The 26311-nt window shown below is 40.1% G+C and overlaps 2 protein-coding genes across 2 annotated transcripts; both read right to left on the reverse strand.

Moving 5' to 3' along the window:
• Positions 1 to 70: 70 nt before the first annotated feature.
• On the reverse strand, positions 71 to 17094 carry HTATSF1 (HIV-1 Tat specific factor 1). Its single transcript, XM_031445911.2, has 10 exons — positions 16891 to 17094; positions 16469 to 16709; positions 14581 to 14761; positions 13878 to 13925; positions 13255 to 13409; positions 11121 to 11284; positions 9744 to 9843; positions 3937 to 4026; positions 2880 to 3017; positions 71 to 2351 (listed from the first exon to the last, which is right to left on the reverse strand). The coding sequence occupies exons 2-10, from the start codon at positions 16652 to 16654 to the stop codon at positions 1098 to 1100; spliced, it is 2316 nt and encodes a 771-aa protein (XP_031301771.1). The 5' UTR covers positions 16655 to 16709; positions 16891 to 17094; the 3' UTR covers positions 71 to 1097.
• A 3901-nt stretch (positions 17095 to 20995) lies between these two features.
• BRS3 (bombesin receptor subtype 3) lies at positions 20996 to 25882 on the reverse strand. Its single transcript, XM_010997500.3, has 3 exons — positions 25276 to 25882; positions 23343 to 23694; positions 20996 to 21659 (listed from the first exon to the last, which is right to left on the reverse strand). The coding sequence occupies exons 1-3, from the start codon at positions 25701 to 25703 to the stop codon at positions 21246 to 21248; spliced, it is 1194 nt and encodes a 397-aa protein (XP_010995802.1). The 5' UTR covers positions 25704 to 25882; the 3' UTR covers positions 20996 to 21245.
• Positions 25883 to 26311: the final 429 nt, after the last annotated feature.

The raw sequence follows: 26311 nt of genomic DNA on the forward strand, positions 1-26311 counted from the left end.
TCTTAGCTGGCTTCAAGTGCAAGAACTCTTTTCTGTCTAAAGAGGGTAATGATTACACTGACAGACGGTATAATGAAAAAGCACCAATGCAGTTTATTTTAATTCTTCTAAATTTATGAGAAGAACTTCTTAATGCTACATCAGAAGTCAAGTCATCAATACTTAATTTGGAAAGCGCAATCAAGAAAGATCCAAATTCTTATCAGGACTACACAACTTAGCATAGTACTAGGTACCATGATCCTAGAACAAAATCAAAAACAAAAAAACCTAAAATATGAGTGACAAAAGTTCTTAAACTACAGGGAATCCACGAACCTCCCCCAAACTGCAGACACAAAAGGTTGTGTAGTGTGTGCACACACTTTCCTGGGGAAAAATCCTGTAACTGTAATCAACGTCAGAGGAGCCCAAACAGTACACAGTAGAATTCTGACTTCCTCTAGATTTTCCTTAATGGAAGCTGTGGACCTCGGGAAGTTCACTTGTGCACATTTAAGAGCCAATTTTTGTGGGAATAGGGTAGAAAAGAGAAAAGTAACTGGCAAGGACTGGGCAGGGAAAACTCCAAAGTATTCTTTGCTTTCTAAGTTTTAGTAGCATGTTCTGGTTAGAGAGGGAAATGGGGACATCTGTGGTAACAAAAGCTGGAAGCAAGGAGACTCCTAACGGATTTTTCAAGTCCCTGGAAAAATCAAACTTTAGTATGAATAGAGCAATAGCAAGAATTTAAAAATGCAATTTAACTCAAGTCCAATATTCAGCTTCTGCATATTAACAACTTATTTTTTATTTTTGAATATCACAAACTTCAATTAGAATACTTTAAAAAATATTATTCTGCATGCATTTAATAAATCTGACAAAGGACAAGTATCCAGTTTGCTTGTATTACGCTATGAAGTTTTAACTGAACAGCCAATGAACATACACTTAAAATCATTAAGTACAGTAACAATGAAAAAATTCACTGCATTAATCTGATGGCATCCTATCACTATGCACCGCACACGTTCATGTAACACTACTAGTAATTACCCTGCAGCAGAGGCAAAATGTAGATGGAGGAATCTCCCTAACAAAGCAAGTTTAAGGGATTAAATATCGTCATCATCATCATCACTACTGAGGACAAAGCTGCTGCCTGTGGACGGGGGCCCTTCTTCCTTAACTTTCCCTAAACCACCCGTGGTCCCTCTCTCATCAGAATCCTCAAATAATTTGTCACTGGAATCTTCTTCGTCAAACAACTTCTCGTTGGAATCTTCATCTTCGAACACCTTTTCATCTATGTCTTCATCTTCCTTCACATTTACTTCTTCCTCGTCCTCTTTTCCGTCGGAATCTTCAAACACCTTTTCATCTGCATCATCTTCTTCATCCTTTTCATCAGCATCTTCGAGCCCCTTCTCATCTGCATCTTCTTCGTCCTCTTTTTCCTCCGACTCATCATCAAATACTTTCTCATATGCCTCTTCCTCTTCTTCCTTCTCATCTGACTCGCCGTCAAACTCTTTCTCAGAGCCTTCTTCATCAAACACTTTTCCCGAGCTGTCATCTTCGAATTCTGATTTTTCAGAGTCATTTTCTTCTGACTCTTTTTCAAGAACGTTTTCATTAGACTCCTTGTCAGAGCCCTCCTCGGCACAGCCCTTCTCCAGGCCGTTTTCTTCTAACTCTTTTTCAGAGCCATCTTCAAACTGCTTTTCCGAGTGGTCTTCAGACTCCTGTTCTGAGTCGTCGTCTTCGGCTGCCTTTTGGGGGCTGGCCTCCCCATCAGACCCCTTGCTGGGGCCTTCTTCTTCCAGGCCATTCTCCTCACGATCCGTTTTGAGTCTCTTCTTTCTGGCCTCTCTTTCAGGGCCATTTTCCTTTGACTCCTTTTCAGGACTATCCCCTTCGCACCCTTCCTCGGGGCTGCCTTCTCCAGACTCTTGCTCAGGGGTGTCTTCTTCATGCTCTCTTTTGAGACAGCCTTCCTCAGACTCTCTTGCGAGGCAGCTCTCTTCAGATTCTTTTTGGGGGCAGCCTTCTTCAGCCTCTTTTTCAGGGCCACTTTCTTTTGCATCTTTTTCAGAAGCAGCTTCTTCAAATTCTCCCCCATCTTCCGTTTTTTCAAATTTCTTTTCATCTATAGGTTCTTCAAATGCCATTTCGGTTGCGCCTTCTTGAACATTCGTTTTAGATGATGTGCCAGGGTGCTCTGAAAAATGCCTGACTCTAGAAGGTCCTGCCTTTTCTGGAGCGCAGACGGAATTTGAACGCTGAAGGCCTCTGTTGGCCTCGGGAGCATTGAGGAAAGCCTCCCATCCTCTCAGCCTTTCCTCCCTTTCTCTCGTGGTCTCCTCCACCTGTGTGCATAAGAAAACTGCCATTACAATATGTTTTGGGCAAAAAGAGTAACAGTGGCTCTGAGCATTTGTAACATCAAAAGTACTCTGATTTTCTAAGGCATCTCTTTTAGGAAATTGAAGCAATTCTCTATCTTCAGTTTTCAAAACTTTCCATCCTGATTTACTAGAGCTGACCTTAGGATCATTTAAATAAATGCCCAACACCACAGTACTGCAGGAAAGCCTCATCAATTAAAAAGTTAATCTTTGAACTGCCTGTATTTTACGACGCAGGAAAGAAGAGAAACGCTTTGGTTTAACGTGTTCTTATTGCTTATTCTGAGCAAACTTCAAGATTTCAGGGCTATAAACCGAAAGAATGAAACACTTCTCTTTCTGTGCTCTGAATGTAATGTAGTACTTAAAAGAAGTACTGGTTTACAGTAAACAGATTAAACGGAACCCAACACTTACGTGAAAACCTGCTAGATCAGTATTTCTCGGTAATGGAACAATTCATGCACCCTTGACAGCTGCAGAACTCACCTGATAATCTGTAGTCCCATCCCAGGCTTCGGCAGTGATTTGACGGCCACCAAACCACCTTCCATCGAGGGTTTGAATACAGTAATCAGCTTCCTCCGGATCCCTAAAGGACACAGATGCCACACCATCAGGGTGTCTCTAGAAAGATAAAGAAAAGATGAATGAGAAGGTTTAGGATAAAACATATACATTTGACGAAGTAGGTAAGTAGTGTTCTTCCTGATCATTTGAGCTAAAGACTTTACGTATGAAGTCTTTCTTCCCTTTTACGCCAGCCAGTGACACACACCTAGCTGCTTCTTTAGCTGAACCTTGTCTAGCAAAAACCAAGCATGATATACTTTGAAATGTTTTTGCAGATAACACTGTCTAATGAGAAGCAAAACTGTATGGTTGCTACGAATGTGGACTCTGAAGCTGAAGAGCCCTGGGACTGAAGTCTGGCTCTGCCACTGACTAGCTGAATGACCTTGGGCAAGGCGCTCAATCTCTAAACTTCCCCATCTGTAAAATGGGTAAATAAAGAAAATGGGTCAAACAGCACCTTCCAATGTCCAAGGATTATGAGGATTAAATGGGATAACAGGTAAAGTGTTGATTGTAGTCTATGATCAATAAATGGTGACTCAATTATTGTGTGTCAGTTTTGGATGTAAGCAGAAGGTGAGGAGGGGAACATGCGGGAGAATATTTTTCTTGATTGTTCTTCTCCAAATATGGAGGGAGAAGTAACTCACAAAGAGGGGGAAACGTGGGCAAATACGGAACTGTAAGGTCTCATATATGTTTTCTGTGCTTTCTTTCACCTGATCATATACTCCAGAGTGATGATAAAAGAAAATAACCAAGGCACACCAAGTCTATCAAAACCTTGACCTGTAATCCATGTTCATCTAAATATCCTATCTAATACTGCTAACAGATAACTACCACTAGATAGCAGGCCTACTATATAAAAACATTAACCCGAAATCTGGGGGCATACTGACATCTGGCAATAACTTACTAAAATGGAAGCAAATTGCTTTAGGAAACATTGTCTGAGTCATAAACTTACATCAAAGAGAAGGAGCTTCCTAATTTGTCCAAACTTTGAACACTCTACTCGAAGGTCTTCTCTGATCTCATTCAGCACCAGTGGATCATCCTGCAAACACACACATGATTATAACGGGTTTGCCCCCTTCTTTAAGTCCAAATCCTGAGAATCAAATTTCTTTGACAAACCAACAGATAAGAAAAGGTTTTGCTTAAGGTTAGTTATGTTTGTCTGCAGTCTGCAAAATGAAAAAAATCAAAATCAAATGGAGTTAGACTACCATGGCTGCTGCCATCACCACGGGTCTGCCCTGCTGTAGGACAGGGGGATGGACAAGTGCCGTAGGCGGGAGGAGGAGTGTGCTGGGGCAAAAGAGAGGGAAGGCAAATGGCAGTGGAAATCCCAAGTAACAGCAGCTGTAGGGACAAGAGAAGTCCTGTGACAGTATTAACTCAGAGATCGCTGATTCCTATGTTCTGCACGGGCATCACCATGACTGTCTCGATAAGAAACCTTTGCTTTGTGTTTTGTATAGATTCCTATTTACAGAAACGTTGCAATGGGGAGAGATATATCCCTTTCATTGACTAAGTGTTCTAAGGTTATTCTTTGTGCTTCCAAGACTCGACTTTAATTCTCAGGGTAACCCCCCTTATAAGGGTTCCTGTTCATCTTGTCTCCTACCACACTGCAACAGGACCACACAAATAAGCTGTTGTTAAGCACACAGTAAAACACGTTCTTAGCTACTGCCTTCTCGCAACTATGAGTCTATGAACAATACTCAAGCACTGCTGCTTCTCGTGGTCTCGAGTTCCGGTGGGCTCTCACCCACCCACCCCCGCCCCAGCAACAAAAGGATTTAAGGTTCCCTGTGGGAACTAACAAACCTTTCTCCAAGTCCCAGTGCATGAAAAAGGCTCATAAAAAGTCACATTATCAACTTGAATTTCAACTACATACAAATATAAACAAGGATATTCGATCTATGAATTTCTGCTGAAGCAGACTTATACTTTTTACACTTTTTAGGAAACATTTCAATTCATCTATCTCATAGGTTTTTATTTTCCTTGCCAACTAAAGAGGAACAGCAAAAAATGACAAGTGGCTTATCCTTTCTAAAGTTCTAACAAAAAGCAAAAATAATCAACTGGCAGACAGTTACTGAAATCACATTTAAAGTCACAAATATAAAATCATATAAACCTGAGGCTTCTACAGCTATAGTGGCAGGACGCTGGATTTCTCCCACTTAAAAATCTAACTTTGGAGAATATGCCAATTTGTTTTATAGAGAATTCTCAGACCTGAGAGGAATGGGGAATGGAGCACAAAAGTCATCTGGCAAAGTCACGCGACGGCTTTAGGGATGTGTCTGTGGTTAACTCCTATCAGATGGTGTGCTTTGCGCAGGGAGGAATCTTGTTTGACTGAATTTTGAATACCTCACAGGATACGGCACAGTCTTTTACACACGATGAACAGTCAATAAAAGCTTTTTCAGAGTCTGATAAACTGTTCCTAATACCTCCATTTTGTTTACCAAGAGAAATCAGGATTATATTAAAAACAAAAACTGTTTCAAAATATTTGAAAAATTTAAGCATGATTCCATCATAGGGGGCGGGGAGCACTACCTTCTTTATCAAAATCTATGTACCCTTCCTACCAGGGTGTCAAACTTCAGCGGAGTCTTCCCAGACCCCTGTTTTCATTTTTACCAGCTTGAAAAACTAATATATCTTCACTGCTATATAGTATCATGAGGTTTAAAGATAATAATCCCCTCCTCTTAGAAATATTTTTAACCTAAAGCATGAAAATTTTTTTAAGAACAACACTTTGCAAGCAACAGCCTTAGACTGAACTCAGACTGATACGCTGAAACCTTCCGCAGTCAATTTTTTTCCAGGGTGGTGTTTTCCTTTCCTAGGAATAAGCCATATTCCTCATTCCTTTCCAAGCTAAACCTACACCATCCAAGAGAGTGGATACGAACCACAAGTGGCTGCCAAGCACTTGAAATGCGGCTACTCCACACTGAGGTGTGCTGCAGGTGTGAAATGAATACCAGATTTTGAAAATTTAGTACCAAAAGGAAAAAAAAATGTAGCATAGCTTTTTAACATTTTTATACTAATATTGAAATTATAATATTTCAGATATACTGGGTTAAATAAAAATCATGATTAAAATTAATTTCCCCAGTTTCATGTTGTATTTGTATTGTTACTACTAGAAAAATTTAAATTACACCTGTGGCTCACATGATACTCCTACTGGACAGCGCTGGTATACACAACGAGAAAGCTCCCTTTGCATCCGAGTTTTGGTTCTTCATCTCTTAGGGTTCAAATTTTCCAGGCATGAATTTTTAAGTAAGGCTTTGAATTAAATACTGAATACCCCCTAAAGTTACATTTAAAGTATCAGTCTTCATTCACCCTAATACCAAAGAGTATTTTTAGGAATTTTGATTCTAACATTGGTGAACTGTTTGAGATGAAAATATACAGGCATACTTTGGAGATACTGCAGGTTCTTTTTAACTGCAGGGCAATAAAGGAAATACCACAATAAAGCACGTCTCACAATTTTTGGGGGGTTTCAAGTGCATATAAAAGTTATATTTATACTATACTGTAGTCTACTAAGTGTGCACTAGCATTATGTCTAAAAAACAATGTACATGTCTTAATTAAAAAATACTTTATTGCTAAAAAATACTAACCATCATCTGAGCCTTTAGTAAGTCATAGTACTAACATCAAAGATCACTGATCACAGATCACCAGAACACATAGAATAATAATGAAAAAGTTTGAACTGAGAGAATGACCAAAATACGACACACAGAAACGAAGTGAGCAAATGCTGTTGGAAAAATGGCACCAACAGACTTACTCCATGCAGGGTTGCCACAAACCTTCAATTCGTTAGAAAAAAAAAATGCAGTGTCTGCAAAGTGCAGTAAAACAAGGTATGCCTGTATTCCACGCCCTGAATTCTGATTTCTGACACCCTTGGTGACCTGACAATTGTTTTTGTTGATGTCTGCTCTTTAGATTCATATGGAATCTTAAGTCAAATCAAACACTCCCCCAAAAAGTCTAATGAAAGCAGTTTTCCAGTTGAACACCTCTAACAAAAATTATATAATATAATATATATGTAATACCAGTGTTGTCCAATAGAACCTCCTGTGGGGACAGAAATGAACAACTCCATTATCCAGCATAGTAGCTAGTAGCCACATGTGGCTAGTACAACTGAGGAACTGAATTTTTATTTTATTTCATTTTAATTAATTTAAATAACCACATGTGGCTAAAGTCTAGCACACTGGACAGTCTACTACTGGTAGACTGTCTATACTGTGTAGACAGGTCTATACTGATACACTTCTCAGGTCCAGACCCACAGAGACGCTAACAAAAACCCAAGGTGGCTGACAGGTTCCCCTCAAGCTGGTCAGACCACACGAGACCAGGCAGATGGGCAAACAAGGACAGCGCCAAGGGCTTCTCTGCCTGTGAACTCTGAGGCCCATCACTGCCCTCCCGGCCTTTGTGCCATAACCATCTGAAAACGTTCCTTCATTTGCAAAGACGTTAAGAGAAAATGTTTTATTCCCTGAGTGAATGAAAAGACTCTGCCTTGTGAGCAAAAAGGGTTTCATTCAATCATTTTTTCACTTTTTCTTCATATTAATGAGAATGTTGAGGGCCTATTAATATATATTGAGGGCCCACTGTGTGCCATGTGTGCCAAGTACAATTCTAAGCCCTGGGAATGTCACAGCAGATAATAATAAATGCTATCAATAACATAAAACTGGGTAATATAAAGGCTCTATAACTCTAAAGTTTATATTCAACCAGTAAGGGTTTTTCTAAAAAAAAAAAAAGTTAAGAATTTACAAGTGTGAAAATCTATCCTTGCAAATATCCACTGGAAGGAATTTGTAGGAGTCAAGGAAGAATAAATGTGGCTTTTTGTAGGAAAGAGTATTTGTTAAGCTAGGAAAACTTAAGTCTGCCCAGGGTGATAATTAGACTTAAATTATGTATCTCAATGAGCAAGGTAGGAGGCAGAAACATGTAAAAAATTATTACACAATAGACTTCAAATTGCAGAGGTCCCAGATACTTTGAATTAAGTTTGCATTTATATTCACATTCAAGTGTTAGGAGTATGGAATGCTGTGAATCAAGGACCTCAAGTGACAGAAATTAATGGGTCAACTAATTAAAAAAAAAAACCTAATTCTTTACCAGGGAAATAAACTGTGGATAAATTGTAGGAAATTCTGGAGCTGTACCTACTAGACTAGATACCATGATCCATCTATGCATGCCTTTCACAGCCCCAGCCGGCAGGGACAGCATTTCAAAAAGTAGCTAGTGTGCATCTGTACATGTGTGTTTTTTAAACATACTTCATTAACGCCGTAAGCCTAAATACAGCAGCTCTATTCTATTTCAAGATTCTTCAGGATTCTAGTCAGAACAGACATCAAACATTATAAACAGACCACTGTATCTTCCCAATGATCTCAAGATACAGACTCCAAAGGTGTCTGGTAAACCTTATCACATCACTATTTGCAGGGATGGAGCTCAACAGACCATTTTGGGGCTCTCTCTACAGGGCTAAAATGATATTGCCATTCTGACTGTTTACATGCACAAAAGGAACAAGAGTGGGCTAAATTTTTCATTATGAATGTTTTTTTCTTATGCGTAACTTGTTCTCATTAATTTCAGAACCCAGGTAGAGAATAAAGAGTTGTTCTTCCATGAACGAGCCCATCCGTCTACACCAAAACACGAAGATGAGGACAAGAAGCAGGACGCAACACAAGGTACCCGGAGGGCAATTAATATTCCTTAAACCTCTCTAGTAGCTCTTCCTCCTTTATACACTTTTTTACTTGCTGTTCCTGGAATCTTACATGGACGCCGAGTATTATAAAGTCCTCTTGATAGCCACTAAAGAGTTTTGTAAAAATTAGGTCCTGAAAAACCACCTCCACCACCTAAATGTCAGGGGCTGTACTTGATTAACCTAAGAATTTTTCAGGATCAAACTTTTAGTTACTGAAGTGAAGCTTTCATTTCCAAGTGTGAATTTGGTCCTCCTCACCAAAATCAGCCTGTACTGTTGCACCGCACTCAAAATCTGTAAGCAACTCCCATAAATCTTTTAAAGAATCTTTAAAAAAAAAAAAAAGAACATAAATAGAAAACAGAAACAGACTCATAGACATAGAATACAAACTTGTGGTTGCCAAGGGGGAGGGGGGTGGGAAGGGACAGACTGGGAGTTCATAATTTGTAGATACTCACAGGCATATGTAGAATAGATAAACAAGATGATACTGTATAGCACAGGGAAATATATACAAGATCTTGTGGTAGCTCACAGCAAAAAAGAATGTGACAATGAATATATGTATGTTCATGTATAACTGAAAAATTGACACTGGAAATTGACACAACATTGTAAACTGACTATAACTCAATAAAAAAATGTTTAAAAAAATAAAGATTATATTTTTAATCACTTCCCATACCAAGTAGCTGCCATTTGGGTACAGAGTATGGGTATTAAACAGGCTTCCCTAGGAGACAATTAAAAGAACACTGGGCTAAACACGGGAAAACCTGAAACTTTCGATTGATTCTTGGCTCCATTTTCCTACCCTGACAACGACATGAACGTGCAGGATGTGACACGAGGAAGATGGGGTGAGGCAAGCTTTGGGCTCTCTTGAAAGACAGCATATCCATCCTTCTCTCAGTAAGAACACTGCCTCCTACCTCAAAATCCATAGGATGAAACATATTTTTGATGATGACAACTCGCTCGTGGCGCATTCGGGACGGGCCAGCTCTCCTCTCAGGTCTCCAATCCAACTGCCTAATGTCACAAAGCAGGAATAAGAAGCTGTGAATTTTGTTTCCGACTTGTTGGAGAGAGAGAAAAATGAGCTGTTAATACGATCCTTTATCGAGTATTTTTAAAAATTTTGTCTTTTTTATTTATTTATTTGCTGTTGGGGGGAGGTAATTAGATTTATTTATTTATTTTTTAGTGGAGGTACTGGGGATTGAACTCAGGGCCTCATGCATGCTAAGCACACACTCTACCACTGAGCTATACCCCCATGCCCCTTATTGAGTATTTTTTGAGAATCTGATTCCGGAACAATAATGTGTATTTTAGTCACAGTTCCATTAGAACTTTCTGAAATAAAAATAGTGTGTAGGTGAAAGATGGATCTGAAATCCCCAGAATATATATTTTTTCAGAACTGCTATCTGGTTATAAACATTCCAATGAGACTCCAGAAAAATTGCTAATTATTTAGTACCTATGACTATCTAGGAAAATATACTTTGAGGCCAAGAAAATGTTCAAATTGTACTGGTTTTTGGGTGTTTTATGATTATAAAAAACAAACTGCATCGAAATTTGTAAAACTACTCACTCTGTCACAATCTTAAATTTTACTGATTTCGTTTATAAAATTTTCAGGTATCTATTTTAACTGTTTTTCTAAAAACTATAGGCATCACAACTAAATGCTTTCATGATCATTTTATCGTTAGTTCAAGCATACTGTTAGGAGTGCTATTAGAATTCTCTCTGATAAAGGTACTTATCACTTTGGCTACTTCCTTAAAAGCAACATATTCCAAAAAATATATTAAGTAAATGGATTAACAGAAACATGGTGATATCATGTATATACTATACACAACCACAAGTACATGATAAAGTGATAAAACCTGTTGTTTCTCATTTCTAACTCCTACTAACAAACCTGTAGGAAAAAATTTAGTTCCTGGTGTAGCTTATTCAAATCCACATCAAGAATGAACTAACAGCTCTGGTATATAAACCTAAACCATCTTACTTAGTCTCATGCTCAACATTTTCCACAGAGATGGCTTTCTTATTTCATTTAAGCCCCCATTATATTAAAAATAAACATCCCAGAAAATGAAAACATTGCCACTGCCAAATTATACAGACTATTGCCTATTATACAGGTTACTGAAGGTTTCTGACCATCTAACGAAATCATTTAAAAATATTTTGTAGGCATATTTGGAACAAAACTAGGTGGTTATTACCAAAAATATACTCTAGGATTTTTACGTGAAATCTTTCAAAAAGAAAACAACACACACTTTTGTTGCATAGACAGCTTTTTCTTGTAGTCTTTGCACTTCTTCTTCTTTTTCGAGGCGTCATATTCCCCCTTCAGTTGAAACTTGGCCACCTCTACATGTAATTTGTAGCCTCTAATTTCATCTTCATCCAAAAGTTTTAATGCGAGATCCACAGATTCCCTCTTTATAAAGGGAAAACAAGACAGTCAGTCAGTAAGTTACACACCAAATTAAAACTCGTAAGTTCTTTAGATGAATGATGACTATACAGAAAATAAAGATTTAAATATAACCACCTACACTAGGATAAAGAACTCTAGAATGCGTATCAGGAGACCTGCATTTAAGACACAGCTGTCCGCAACCAGTTACGTGAACTTAGGCAAGTTATTCAAGATCATTGAGCCCCAATTTCTTAATCTGTAAAATGGGAATGGAAATGTCATCTTTGCAGAGTTCTTGACAAAATTAAATAAGACACATAAAGGGTAGTGACTGGCATACAGTAGGTGTTCAAAGTTATACCATCATTGGAATAGTAGTTTTCTTCTTGGGGTCTCTAAGTTCTCATCTATACAATGAGGCAAATGGACTTGCATGATTTTTAAGGTGCATTCCAGTTTTAAAATTCTAAGATTCCTACTTAAAAAACTAGATGACTCAAGGAACTGGGAATAGCATAGCTAGTCTTTAATTTTTTTGTTCACCAATTAAAATGTAGGTCTGTGATATACTGAGAAGAAGATGATTATCTGACAGCTTGAACACTAAACACTTTTGCAGATTCTGGGTCCTGAACAGAGGGGACAACTGTCAGCTCTACAGATTCAAAGATCTGAAAATCTGAGGAGAACTCAAAAGAACTGAACTCAGCCATGCAATCAAATATGGATCCTGGACCAATTAACTATATTCTTCTGGAACTCCATTTACTGGGTTGCCAATCTTGCATTTTTATGGGTCATAAATTTTACATATCAAGTTTGTCAAAACCCCATTTTCTTCTTTAAAAATTTTAAAATCCAATCAAATCCCCCAAGAATCTGTTCACAGATTGTTAGTAATCCTTGAAGAACTTATAAAACTCTCAATCTCCCTGCATTTGAAAATTACATAAATACCTTCCTATAATGGGCATACTTATGTATGACCCCATCGTGTTCAAGAACAGGTCAAAAACCTCTCTCCCTCAAAGCTGCCAGCTTAGTCCTACTCTCTTCTGATTTCACTGAAGTGTTGTATGCTCGCAACACACTCACGATGCTGGTACTGTTGTTTTATCACTTTGACTTAACTTTGTAATTATTTTCAGGGTCCATGACACATGTACATGCCATCATTAGGTCCATTTCTCTTGTACCCTGCAATAATGCATAACACATGCTCCTAAGGAGACAAGTGTTCCAAAAAGGATGGCTGCCTTTGACAATGAACTTTCCCCATGCAATTTATTCCCCATGTAATTTATGGCACCATGAACACATACAGTTCTGCAAATTTCTGTTAACACTACTCTCTCTTCTCTCCTATTCAAAATATATTTCAAAGCAGTAAGCATAAGCTATCACCTCCTTTATGGTCTAATTCAGAGGTCAGAAAACTTCTTTTGTAAAGGGCCAGTGAATAAACATTTTAGGCTGTGTCGGCCACGTGGTCTGTGTTGCAACCACTCAACTCTGCTGTTAAAACATGAAAGGAGGTATAGACAAATGCGTAAATGAATGAATGTGGCCGTGTTACAATAAAACTTTATTCATAAAGGCAGCCAGTGGGCTGAGTTTGCCAAACCCTGGTCTAAATCATTCCAACAGGCAAATAGAATGTTACCGGCTTTCTCTTCTTTGTGGATTTTTAAAACGTGTTTTGCACTGACTATATGCATATACTCCTAAAGAGATCTTTGCGGCAAGGATTCTTTTAAGACAAAAGAAGCACTTTGGACCTAAGACTTACAAAACACCTTGACCTCATAACATATTTTCTTAGAAGAGCAAGTGAATGTGATACACACAGGTACGATCTGAAATTTCCGTTTTCTTCACATCCTGCTTTGAATAGCTCTCACTCCCGGTTACCACCTATACAAAATTATAGCCCTGGTTCCTGAGTTAAAAATGGAGATAGGAGAAACTTATTTGACCACATAACTGACCTTCAAATAACAGCAAAGCCCATCTCCTTTAAGATTTCCTTGATTATCTTTGTAAAGTTTGACCTTAAATTCTTCTGTTTGAGGATCTCTCATTATAATGCCAAACTTGGACATGAGCTGTATAAATTCATCCACTGTAATGTCTGGAGGCAAACCTGTGACATTAAGAAAAATTTCAAAAAGTTATAAACACATCTACAATAATGGTGAGGGCTACTTAAGAATTCAACCAATTAGAATTCTGTAACTTAGATGAGTGCAATTTTGATTTTCTAAAAGTATGTAAAAATCTCACATTTATAGACCTGAGGAAATTTCATGTTTTAATGTATTCAAATATACATTAAAATCATGCTTTGCTTAGGCCTTGTATCAATGAATCTGAAGGGGCAAACTGCTATGAGTTACCTAAAGCAGACAGAAATGATGGCATGCAGTTACACACACTTAAGTTTTCCTAGTTTTGTAAAAAACATATTCTTCATTCATGTAAATGGCTGAACAAATAATGACACAATGACAAAAAATAGAATTTAGAGAAACTGAAAACTAAAAATCACTTTGTGAAAAATCTCAGTATCAAATATTTTCTACTCTAAATTTGGTTAAAAAGGTATACATACCAGACACATAAACATTTGTATTTCTATCTTCTTCAACATGAAACCACCCTAAAAATCAAAATAAAATAATAAAACACATGCAAGAAAAGGTAAGAGTCCCCTTAGGAAATCCTGACAATGTGGCAGTTTCTCAAAACATCCGGAAACTTTTTCTTAACCTCAAAACAAGATAAACTAACTCCAATCGCTGTGCAGCTTTCAAAGTATTTGGATCTTTGGACAGATAATTCATTTCAGGGCCCTATCTGAAAAAAGATGGGTAGTTTATCTTGGTTCTTTATGAATCTGATACTACCCTAAAAACCCTCATCTTTGCACTGACTTTAGGCCTTGGCATAAGTGGCTTCTGACTCCAATCTACTGTGTTAGACCTGGCCAAGCTGAAGCAAAATTAACTTGAGTTCAATTTAATTAAACTCAAAAAGTAAAAAAGAAAAAACCTACAGAAAGAACTTTAGATTATCTATTAATAGTAGCTCTATTATGCGAAGGAAGAAACTGAGCATTGAATTGAAACAGCCCACCCGATACCCACAGGTCAGGGCGAGAGCCAACATATGAACCCAAATAATAATAATAATTTTAAAAACCCAGCTTATGATTCTGTCAAATCTATTTTAAAATTCTCCAAAAAGTAACTATACACACACACACACACATTTTCAATTTTTACACTCATGTTTTCCAAGCTGAATCCACTTGCCTGATTCAGCCTTTCTCTTTTCTCCCCTCTTTTTGGGATCACTGGGTTCGGGGGTTTTTCTTTGTGGAGGTTCCTCCGCAGTCCTAGCACTGACATCTTGGACACTTGCAGTAGAGCTAGATGCACCATCGTTAGAAAAGCCGTAATTGGCCTGATATGTAGCAATGAAATCTTCAGTGATCTAAACAAGAAATTTAGTACACACACATACAGAAATTCAAAAATGATTTCCTCCCGTAAAAAGTTTACACTGTGTTAAATAACAGCATATTCAGTTATACAACCTAACATACAAGTGTTTCTGTGGATAATAGTAATTAAAGTGTAAACGAAAGAACGGTCACCTTATGCAGGAAACTGCGCATAAAATGACAAAAAATTAAGACACGGGTACTTGGATTATCAACACAAAAGTCTGAGATACTGTTAAAGGCATTTTGAGTGATGTTGGCACCTTTTCTAGTTGTTTCATTTATAAGTTACTGTATCTGCAGTCTACTTAACTAAAGCTACAAGTAAATTTAACAAGGAAGTACTAGATAACCATGAAACAGAATAAAAACCAATAGTCAACTAATAATCTAACAGAATCAAATTTTCTGTTACTATATAGATGAGCAAGAGTATATGTAGGCTAAATATTTAATATCTGTAAGCAGAATACACAGGGTGGAACTCTAATTTGGTGTATAAAGAATGGGGCTACTAACAACTGTAAAATTAAATGGTATTTTAACTCCATCGCTGATTAAATCACATTGTCATTTAATGTCAGAACAAATCCAACCCACATCTATCCTCCTGGCTCTTAGGGAAAAAAAGCACAATTGCACAATGAAAGAAATGTAGTTATATCTTCATACCAATCAATGTCAGGTACACACGGGAATGAGGAAAATTTAAAACTCAAAGTTTGAAGAGGTACGGGCTTCCACAACATAAAAAGATAGAGTCACAAATTAATCCATTATCAGATCACTGTCAAAGCGCTCAGAAGGCTGAAGAAACCAAGCCTGCACTCCACCTGGCACTACCAGTACTGAAGAGAAGTAGTAAGTTCAACAATTCGGAGTGATTGGAACATATACACAAATACGAAACGGGAAAGAAGAAAGTTAAAATAAGTAATTTTTTAAAATAACACTCAAATTACACAAGAGACATGGTTTGTATTCCTGGCTTGCAAGTTGATTAGCCTGCGATTAGTATCCTTTTTTCCACCCATAGAAGACTTTGATTAACAGGGTACTTTTACCAAAAAGTTTACAGAACTAAGTTTAACATTAGTCTTTTTACTTCCAAGCTGAAATAAAATACTCAACAATTACGAAGTACTCTAAGCAAATATGCACAGATCTTTTTCATCCAATATTCAGTGCACCTCTACTTGTATTCTTGTGGTGATATGGTTCAAACCTACATGTCTAGGAACAAAATTTAATAGGAAGGTAAAAAGAAATACAAAGTTCAGTAAGTAAAGATTTAGCAACAGCGACTTTTTTTCAAATCAAGAAGTTGCGTTTTGCACATAAAACATCTGAATTCCTGGGATAAGTGAGGTTGGCTACCTGAGATCAACAGCTACTAAATTTGCTCTCGGTGTTTTTCCTCTTTGTAATAAAAAGCAGTCACCAATGCAATAACCAACTATGACCTTCACAGATAAAATTAATAAGGCATAGAAAAGACTTAAGAATTAAATTACATTTAAGACATACCCCTAAAGTTTTACGTTCCTTTACACGTCGGTTCTGCCACAGAGACAACAAAAAGAAGCGTCACTATCCAGAGGGGCTCTAACCCAGGACCTCAGCAAAGAAAACATGAAAGCGCCCCGCGAGGCTGGCCGGGCGGGCCCGCTCTGCAGTGCCGCCCGTACGACTCTTACCTTGGGGAACCAAGCCTTCTTGTCCAGGTCCCACTCGTACGGGGTGTCAGCCGACTGCTGCCCGAAAGAATCAGTTTCTCCGCCGGGATCTTTCTGGGTGTCGCCGTCCTTGGTGTCTCCGTACAATTCTTGCATTCGCAACTGCTCATCAAACTCGTCGTTCGCATCCAAGTTGTTGCCGCTCATCTTGCCGACTTAGCCCAGGGACAGGGTCCGGGCGAGCGAACAGGCCGATGTGACTCTGGAGGGGAACAGAGAAAAGGAGGTCGGCCACGCTCAGCCCGCGCCCCGCCGCCCCCCGGCCCGCCTCCCCGCGGCGCCCCAGCAGCCCCCGGGAAGTCGGGGCCGCTCGCCGGCCGCGCCGCTCCCCGCTCCTCCCGCCCTCCCTGCTGCTGCGCGCACGCGCGTGCGCCGCCGCCCACCTGGCTCGCCCCGCCGGGCCTCGCCGCGGATGCTCGATCCAGGGCGCGGCGAGAGCGCGCACGCGCGCCGCCGCGGCCCACGCCACCGACCGGGTCTGCGGCGACTACGGCTCCGGCGGGAACGTCAGGAAATCACTTGAAAACGGAGGCCCGCTCAGGCTGACGCAGCCGCCATTGTCGGCGCGTCGCGACGTCGCGGGTCGCGCCGACCCGCCCCCAGTGGCGTCAACAGGCGCCGACGCGAGCCGGCGGCGTGGGGCCCCGGGGGCGGGGCTCCGGGGGCCGCCTTGCTGCCGCGCGGTGATGCCCGCCCGGGCCGCCCGGGCGCGGGGCGAGGAGCGCGCGGCACCTCGGGGACGCTGGGCTCCGCGGCGTCCCCGCCGGGCCCGGGCGCCCGCAGGCGCGGGAAGGTTCCCACTCGGCCGGCGCCGGGCCGGGCACCGAGGCGGCCGCCATCTTGGGGGAGTGGACGGGGCGGGCGGGACGGGCCTGCGGAGAGAGGAAGGCGCACCTCCTCCGCCCCGAGGTCCCTCCTCCGCGTGGGAAACGAGTCTTTTTCTGGTTTCGTTACAAGTCCCTGGGAGCGGCGATGGCTCTAGTTCATCTTGGTAACCTGAGCTCCTAATACGGGGTCTGGTGTTAGTGCGTATGTGGTGAGTGAATGAATGAATGAACGAATGATGGGTGGAAGGACCAACCTTCTTTCCCAAGCCTGTGCTCCCTCCTTTGTCTCTCCGATACCTTCCTCAGGCTGGAGATGACTCTGGGAAGGAAGGGCAGCAGTTGCCTGCCCCTTGTTCTCTGTAATGCGGACGTGCTCAAGCTCCAAACCTGAAACTTTTAACATTCGGTACACACACCACTTTTACTGCCCGACTACCGCCGTTTTTTGGTCTGTCTGTTAGGAAAAACATGCATACATTTAGAACTTGAGTGCGTTTTTATAATATAGATAACAAGAATTTTATTAAGGTCAGTTAAGCATTGCTAAGTAGTTCTTCCTGGATCTAAAAATAGTATACAGCTGTTTTCAGCAGTGTGTTATTGGGCTCCCATTTCATTCCTGAGTGAGTTCAAAGCATAGGTGATAATATGCTACGCAGCTGCACGTGATACTGAGCGCCTGCTGTATCCACAGGCTCCTCTGAGCAGGTGGCCAAAAACTTTCCTTATACTTAGGTCCCACGTGACTCAGCCAAAGGCTACCCAGAGGCCTGTGAGGTGACCTGGCAGTGTAGCTTCGCATTCTGGACTGAATTTGACTCACTGAACCAATAAGCCTCTCCCAGAAAGAGGGATGAGTGTGGAACAGACAGGGACATGGTCAGAGCAGCACAGGAGCCGGGAGGCCCACGTAGGGAAGGTAGGAAGCAGAACAGAGGCCTTCTGTGGTGAAGTCCTCCAGGGGTGAGAGGAGAAGCCCAGGCAGTGCGGCGGGGTCATGGAGTCACCGTAATAGTGGAGTAGTGGAATTGGGAGCTAAGCATGCTTGTACCTGCAGTGGCATCCTATTTGGCCTTGGACCTGACAGTTGTTTGCTTTTTTAAAACAATGCTGTCTTTCTGAGGCCTGGTTCCTGTTCTTATTTTCTTGTTGATTCCTAGAATTAAATTCCTAGTAACTGAGGTAATCTGGAAGTATTTCTGTCTTAATAAGCTGTATCTTTTCAAGCTTTTTTGCAAGTCACAGAAACACTCAAGGTAACAAGCAAAAATGGGGGAGGAGGTGTCCTTTGTTATAAAGATAGGGAGTAGTTCCTGAAACTCCAGGACTGGAATGTAAATGGGCTGTGTGAGGGTCTGCTGGACCCAGGAAGACAGAATCCAGACAGCCAGCTTCTCCCTGAGTATCAAGTACATTCTTCTCTCTTTGACCTCTGTGAAGGGTGATCTGTGCTGTACTCCTGGCCTAATAGGCCATGGCCTTCTTGGTGGATAAAAATACATTAACCTACAAAAGCAGAGACTGCCTGGCCAGAGAAGTCATCTACCTGGCCTAGGAACCATTTGGAAAATTACTGAACTATACAAAACTAGATTTTTTTTTTCAGTGGCCATTCAAGCTCACTCTGGGAACTTTCCTGTCCCCACTTCCTGCAATCTCAAGACTTAGTAGAAATAAAAATAACTTATTTTGAAAAATGACTGATGGATCCCTGACTTAGGATGGTTATAACTGCAGAAATTCTTTAAACCCAAATTTGCTATTTTCCAGAGGTATGCCGGTGTTGAATGTTTTGTAATACTTTCAACGTCAATGACAAAGACTTACCTCAGTTGGTGACTTTGTTTTCCTGCTTTGTAGCATATTATATTATTATGCTCCATTATTCTAAGTCTTGGGTCAGGGCAGACCCTGAGCAAAATTGAGAAGTATGTGAAATTTGTTTTTCATGTGTCCCAGCGCTCCCTCACCAACCCCCTCCCCATTTAGGTCCCTTTCCAAAGAAATGAAATATTCCATAGTACCATTTCTGACACTGCAATAGGCAGTGTTGGAGAAATTGTGGGTATTTGGGCCTGTTTGTAAGGTTAGCTCTCACGTGGATAATCTGTTAAAAAAGGAGACCATCCCCTTCCCAAAATAAAACAAAGCAGAGCCATGAATTTTAATACCCATTCCTCAGCTCTGGATGGGAGGCTGATGCCCTATGAAGCCATTTAGGGAATGATTTTATATCCGATCCCTAAGTCACCTAGGGATTACTGAGAATGAAAATCAAAGTTCTTTGAGTTCTAGTTTTATCAACTGCTAAGCTCTCTTAGTTTTTGTAATCTGGTCCTTTTATCAAGTTATTTCTAAAATGTTATGCTTAGCAGAGTAAAGAAGTAATTTTTACCCAGAGTGAGGAAAATAGTAAAATATTTTGGAGCTTTGGGACTTGAAAATAAACTTGGAGTTAAAAATGGATTCTCAGTGATATTCTGTCAGAAGTATTATTTTTAGAATATAAAGTTACACAGTCACTTAAAATTTTATTTCATATTTATTTGTTTTTCCCCACTTATTACAATGTCCAATCAAAACAATACTAATACAATACTAACACCCCCCCACTTTAAGTAAACCAATTTTACAGAAATGTAAAGTCTAGTGTTAATATATATTCCCTTTTCAAGCCACATTTTAAGCAAAAGTTCACAATTACACAAGGCATTTAAAGAGAGCTCAAAGCTACCAAAAGCACACCCCCAAATGAAGTTTTAGAAAGTACAGATTTAACTATCAATAGTGCCAAACATATGCTTTAATTTGCCCCAAGAAAACATTGTCTGAAACCACAGATCTAAATCTGACACGTCTATTGACAACAGTTGTTTGCAAGAACAATTGTTAACAAGTTTATAGTGTTAGCAAGTAGGAGCAGAGGATAGAAAATCAGAACCTTCTACCTGATTCGTAAGGGCAGAAATTAATTAGGTCATACTCTTACAGGACTTAGGCACACATCGGGCTTAAGGAAGTCAAGCAGGAAGAAGATCAGATAACAACTGCACACCTAGGTGTTAGGGATTTCACGTGGTACTTCTACATCTTTTAGAAAGAGGGCACTGCTCACCAGAAAGAAAGGCATTTCTTTAAAGGAAGCATTTCAGACAATGGCAGGCTCCTGCAGATTTTTTGAAAGGGGTCCTTCTTTGGAACCCTCAAATGACACCATCGTGGCCACTTACTCTGCCTGTGAAGAAGGCAAGTTCTTCCCAATATTTGTGAAAGATAACTTTGCCCAGTTATCAATCAGCAGTAGTTACAAGTAGAACTATATTAAGTCAGTAAGCGCTGACCTAGTAAGGCAAGCACCCTGCCCCAGATCCTTACTCAGTACTTTATACTCGCTAACCCCAAAACATTTTCTTTGCAACTGGACAGCTTTAGTTCTAATGAATGGAATAGAGATTAACAGAAAAGAGGTGTTCTACTTCTCTTTGATCCCCTTTCATATGCAAAGTATAATCTCTAGATTTACACCACATAATAAACACACAGTTTTATGCAAATCACAGGAGTATATGAGAAATTAGAAGCGTCATAGATGTGATGGAAACAAATTAGATTTTTAAGTGTCATCTTGTTTATTTCACCTTCCTTCCTCTTCCACCTCCCTTAGGACCCACTGATGTATACAGATGTGTCTTTCTATACCTAGTGGGGCTTCATTTTATTTAGAAAGCCCAATAACATTCATGTTTGTACACCGAAGAAAATCATGGTTTGTCTTTTACTTGTAAGGATCCTCCCCTCCTCAGATTTCAGCACAGTTCATAAACAGCAAAACTCTCAACACCATATACCCACACATAGCTCAGAGTCGAATACACACGCTGGGAGGAAAAATACCATTTTTAATTGAAAAGCTAGACTCTGTTCTCTTCCTTCTTCACACGACACCCAGCGAACAAGGTCACACTAATTTCAGACACCTGAGTGCTCGCGGCACCCGGGACCCTTCCCGTCACAGCCAGGTTGTCAAGAGGGGTGTCAGCAGCAGGAGGGTCAGGCAGCCCTGCCTTGCAACAGAATAACTGAGCTTTAAAATGCTGCTGGAAGGTTTTGCTCAGCCAGTAAAGAGCAAAGGGGTTTACACAAGAATTGCTGAAAGCCAGAACCCGAGAGAGAATGGTGACAATAAGATGAATGGCAGAGGGGTCCACGTAGGTTTGAGAAGTGAATGAGCGGTAGAGATACAGGAGGTGATTTGGCAACCAGCAGAGAGCAAACAGAGCCACCAGCACCAACACCGTTCTGGCAATTCGCCTCCGGGATTCAATCTGTAGGGGGAAGAAAAATGGCAAAAACAACAACCCCCCCCAAAACAAACAAGCAAACAAAACAAACAAACACAAACACAAACAAAAATATTTAGCTGGCATTGATTTTTAAAAGCCATTCTCTAGATTTACATAGAAATTTACAGTTAACACACTGGTGTGCCTATGAACATGTCTGTGAGATTACTGGCTGGCACGTCCAGGAAGGCAGCCTGTGGTTATAGAATACAGCAAGTTAATTGACATGGTAACCCATGATCTTGGTCTCGTTAGCTCTAATTCAGACTCCCATTCCCGGTTTTAAGATACTCTAGGCTGTCTCCAGTTTTCTCAGGGAGTGTTGTGGAATTATTGAAAATTTATTTTAATTAAGAAATAGATGCTATACAAAATTGCTTTCACTGCATCAGCAGAGGCTGACTAGGTTAGAATTGTCTTCTGGAGTTCCTGAAAGTTGCCAAATTGGTACCCAAGATTGTTTTTAATGTATAAGAATTCTAAGTATGTAGTAAAAGAAAAAAAAAAACAATGTGCCATCCTTTATGTGTGAAAATATCCAACTTACACCTCTTAATAAGAGAAATGAACCAGATTAAGTGAAGATACTGCCTGTGGTCACAGATAGAGCAAAGATAACTTCATGTGGGCATTAACATGCAATTTTAGCCTCCTGAGCACCCCTGTTGAACCAAACGAATGGACTAGCTCAAAAAAAAAAAAAAACGGCACTGAACAAGAAGGACCTACTGTGTAGCACAGGGAACTATATTCACTTTTTTGTAATGAGCTGTAATGGAAAAGAATCTGAAATACATATATATATGTATATATATATATATATATGTATACTCAGATAAATATATCTGAGTCGCTTTGCTGTACACCTGAAACTAACATTGTAAATTGACTACACTTCAATAAAAAATAAAAATTAAAACATAACAGAAAAGGCACTGAATTCTCCATGTACTGGTCAAGAGGTAAATGGAATTATCTCCTCCCAACCAAGAAAGATAGAAATCGTGTTGGGTTTTTTTTTAATCAAGTGGAACAATGTTTTGCTAATATTCTTTTTATTCTGTTCATATTTACGAGAAGAGAGCACATCTGGGTCTTGCAGTGGTCTTAAGCTTCTGGGAGTCACTGCATTCTCTCACCACTGGCACTTTGCCCCTCCAGACCCCAGCTTGCTCATCTGTGTGCAAGTGGTTTGCATTGAATAATGTTCTGGCTTCTTGCCAGTCCTACCATCCTGTGTTTTTCTCTCACGCTGTAACCGTCTAAAACAAAAGATGCTTCACTTTAGAGTCTCACCTTGTGCAATGTTCCTCACTATTCCAGGGGGTGATTTTGACTGATCCTAAACTTCAGCTGCCCCCTTTCTAATGATAGTCGTCCTACCATTTACTGAATGTTTACAGTGCAGCTGGAACTATGCTAAGCATTTCATATATTTCATCCAGTCCTCATCGTCGTTTTCCACATGAGGAAATTGAGGCTCAGAGAGGTTAAGTATCTTGCACAGGATTGCTCAGCTAGTATGGAATTAAATCCTGGGTCTGACAGACTCCAGAGCCCATGACCATAACAAAAATACCATAGTGCTATTGCCTCTATTGCTCACAGGTGCAAAAGCAGGCATTTCACTTCTAAATTCATGTATGAGTCCTGATTAATACATACCTGCTTGCGGGCTTGGCTTTGTTGCTCAGTAGGTATGTTCAAGGTACTTTTGTAGAGAGTCCTAGCAATCAAGGAATAATAGACAGAGATAATCGAGAGTGGAATAATGTAGAACACTAAGAAGCACAGCAGAGAATGTATCTCTTGCAGGAGCCTCTCAGAAACAGGATAAGAGGTACATGCTTCAATTGTCACATTTTTGTTGGGATCATGAAAGGTATAAACGTTTGAAAATATAGCCTCTGGTAGAGCAATTATCATAGACATGATCCAGATGCAGCCGGCTTTGGCACAGGTCTTCAGGATGGCATTGGAGGGCTGACGCTCCAGGGGCTTCACTACTGCCTTGTATCTAGAAACACAGAATCATAGTGAAGGTCGAAATCAATATCAAAATTACAGACTCGTAGGGTTAGAGGTGACCTTAGTGGTCATCCAGTTCTACCTCCTATCCATATGTGTATATAACCAAGTCAACACTAACCAACTGGAAAGGATTATGATTTCAAATACACATAATAGCTCCTGGTATCCTCTATTGATGCTAATCACCTCGTCTTTTATTCACTATAACGAGATTGTCCAGATTTGCATTTTTAAAATAATTTTTCTTCTAGATCCTCTATGTAGGGCAAATAAATATTTTCCAGCATGATTTTGTGTGTGACTGAGAGTAATTCATTACCTGTGTATTACCTTAAGTGTTCTAAAAGACTTCCTTTTAGTATAAGTGACATATTAAACCTAATTCTCCTTTCTTCGGGAGTGAGCAGTCATCAATTTTTTGAGAAAAGAATTCCCTAAGTTTATGCAGGAAAGAGGAGAGGGTTAATTTCTTCCCTGTTCATAAGTGCTAATTTCTTGCCCAAGCTGATCTGCAGGTAGATTCAGGGCAAGGCAAGGGTGAAATTGGAAACCCTGTACCTGTGCAAAGATGTCTCCTTATTCTGACAAATCCACCTCAGAATCTATAGCCTTTAAGCAAATCTGCCCTCAAAGAGAATATAAAACCGGTCAAAGCAAAATCCCATAAAAGACTCAGAGAAAGCTTTTCCTCCTCTCAGATTCTAGAATCTGAAGAAGCTATTCCTCCTGGTACTGCCAGGCATTGATTATTTACAGGCTTCTTGCAGGCTTTTTAAAGCATCACTTTTAACATTTGCAGCCTCAATTTTTTTTTCCCATGCTTTCACGGTTATCATTCTACAATAGGAACACAGAAAAACACACTACTTAGACTGAAAATATCCTAACAGAGCCTGAACACCCTGACTGCCAGCAGTTCTCACACGCTCCATCCATAGAGCTCTAAAAGTCAACCGGGATTAATGTATGTCTCTGGAAACGAGAATGTCATTGAATGTCTATAGAGAAAACAAATACAGTTAAGTGATGACGGTATGCTGAGTTACCGGGAAGCCGAAAGCCTCCCTGTTTTGCTGCCGTTAATTAATTTGATGCATTTCAAATACATTAGATGCACGTATCTTTTTACCATTCTTCCGGTAGACAGTAATGCATATGTGGTCAATTTCACACCTATGCGGATGTTTTAATGTTGACAATATTGCACCACTAGGCTGCACTGATGTATAAAGCATGGATTGTTTTTCTTTTACACCTGGAACAATTTCTCTTACTTAGTAAACTGGGGGGGGGGGGAGACACCGTTCAGTATTCTTTCAAACAATTACACTTCAAAGAGAATAAATGATCCCTAAAGCACGCAATTACAATCTGTCCTCCGATGCTAACACAGGATTTTTACACCAACTTTTATTTAAAATGCCCACCCCCCCATTTTCCAATCTTACATACAGGTTACAGAGTGTGAGAAAAGCAGCACAGTAGCCCGTTAATGCTAAGTACAAGCTTTCCTTTCTTTTTGTCTAATTTCACATCCTGGCAAATATAAGTGAGAAAAGAAACCCACCTGTCAGCGCTGAGAATTGTTAACGTGAACACTGATACACCAACAGAAGTGAGCCGGATGAAAGAGAGCACCTTACAGCCAATTCTTCCGAACAGCCACCCTTCTGCAAGGTAGTGTGTTGCATCCACTGGCACACATGTTAGCAGAAGTAAAAGATCTCCAAAAGCCAGGCTGGTGATGAAAATATTTGGAACTGTCTGCATGGATTTGGTCTTGAAAAAGACTTTGATGAGAATAGCATTTCCAAGGATGCCCACTGAAATGATCACAGCATAAGTGATATAGATGGCACACAATGCTTCTATTCCTGGAGAGTTGTCTCCGGTCCTTCCTTTATTTGTGGTATGATTAGGAACGAGAGAGCTTGATGATTCTGTGTCATTTGTGGTTGAAATTGAAGTCTGATTAGGTGACTGCCTTTGAGACATTTCTTCTGAAGCCTATGCCTTTAATATTTCTTCTGTTCAGTTCAAATGTGGTTGATTGTCACGTCTAATGCCTACGTCTAGTAATGAGATGGCAGGAGAACAGAGCAGAATGGCAAGCAAATTCAAGACATCCGGATACTCCTTTCCTTCAGTTGTGCTGTGTCTCCCAGCATGCTTGGCTAAATGCTTACTGATCTGGCACTTGAAGAGTGGGAGGTGGAGGAGTTTTATTGGTGTTTCCATGACAGAAGGAGGGGGGTTTGGGAAATGCTCTGCAGTTGCTTGTTCTTCTTTGTTGGGGAATCCTATGACTACCTAGGTGTCATTAAATCATGCTTATTGTTTATTAGAATCACTCTGTTTCCATATCCAAGCACGAAGATTCCTATAGATTTTTGTCAATTTTCTCCCAGAATGCGCCCATTTCTCTGCAATCAGAAGATGGTCTAATGCATTCTCTTTTACATGGCAAATAAGTATGTGTGTCCCCTGAAACACAAACTTGAATCCGGTCCTCAAGGTTTAATATCAGATGGCTGCCGAAGTAAGAAATCATTCACATTTTGACAGGACTGACGTTAGTTCTAAGGAGGAATAATTTAGGTGAC

Source organism: Camelus dromedarius, chromosome X (assembly GCF_036321535.1).
Source record: "Camelus dromedarius isolate mCamDro1 chromosome X, mCamDro1.pat, whole genome shotgun sequence".
In the NCBI taxonomy this organism is placed as follows: domain Eukaryota; kingdom Metazoa; phylum Chordata; class Mammalia; order Artiodactyla; family Camelidae; genus Camelus; species Camelus dromedarius.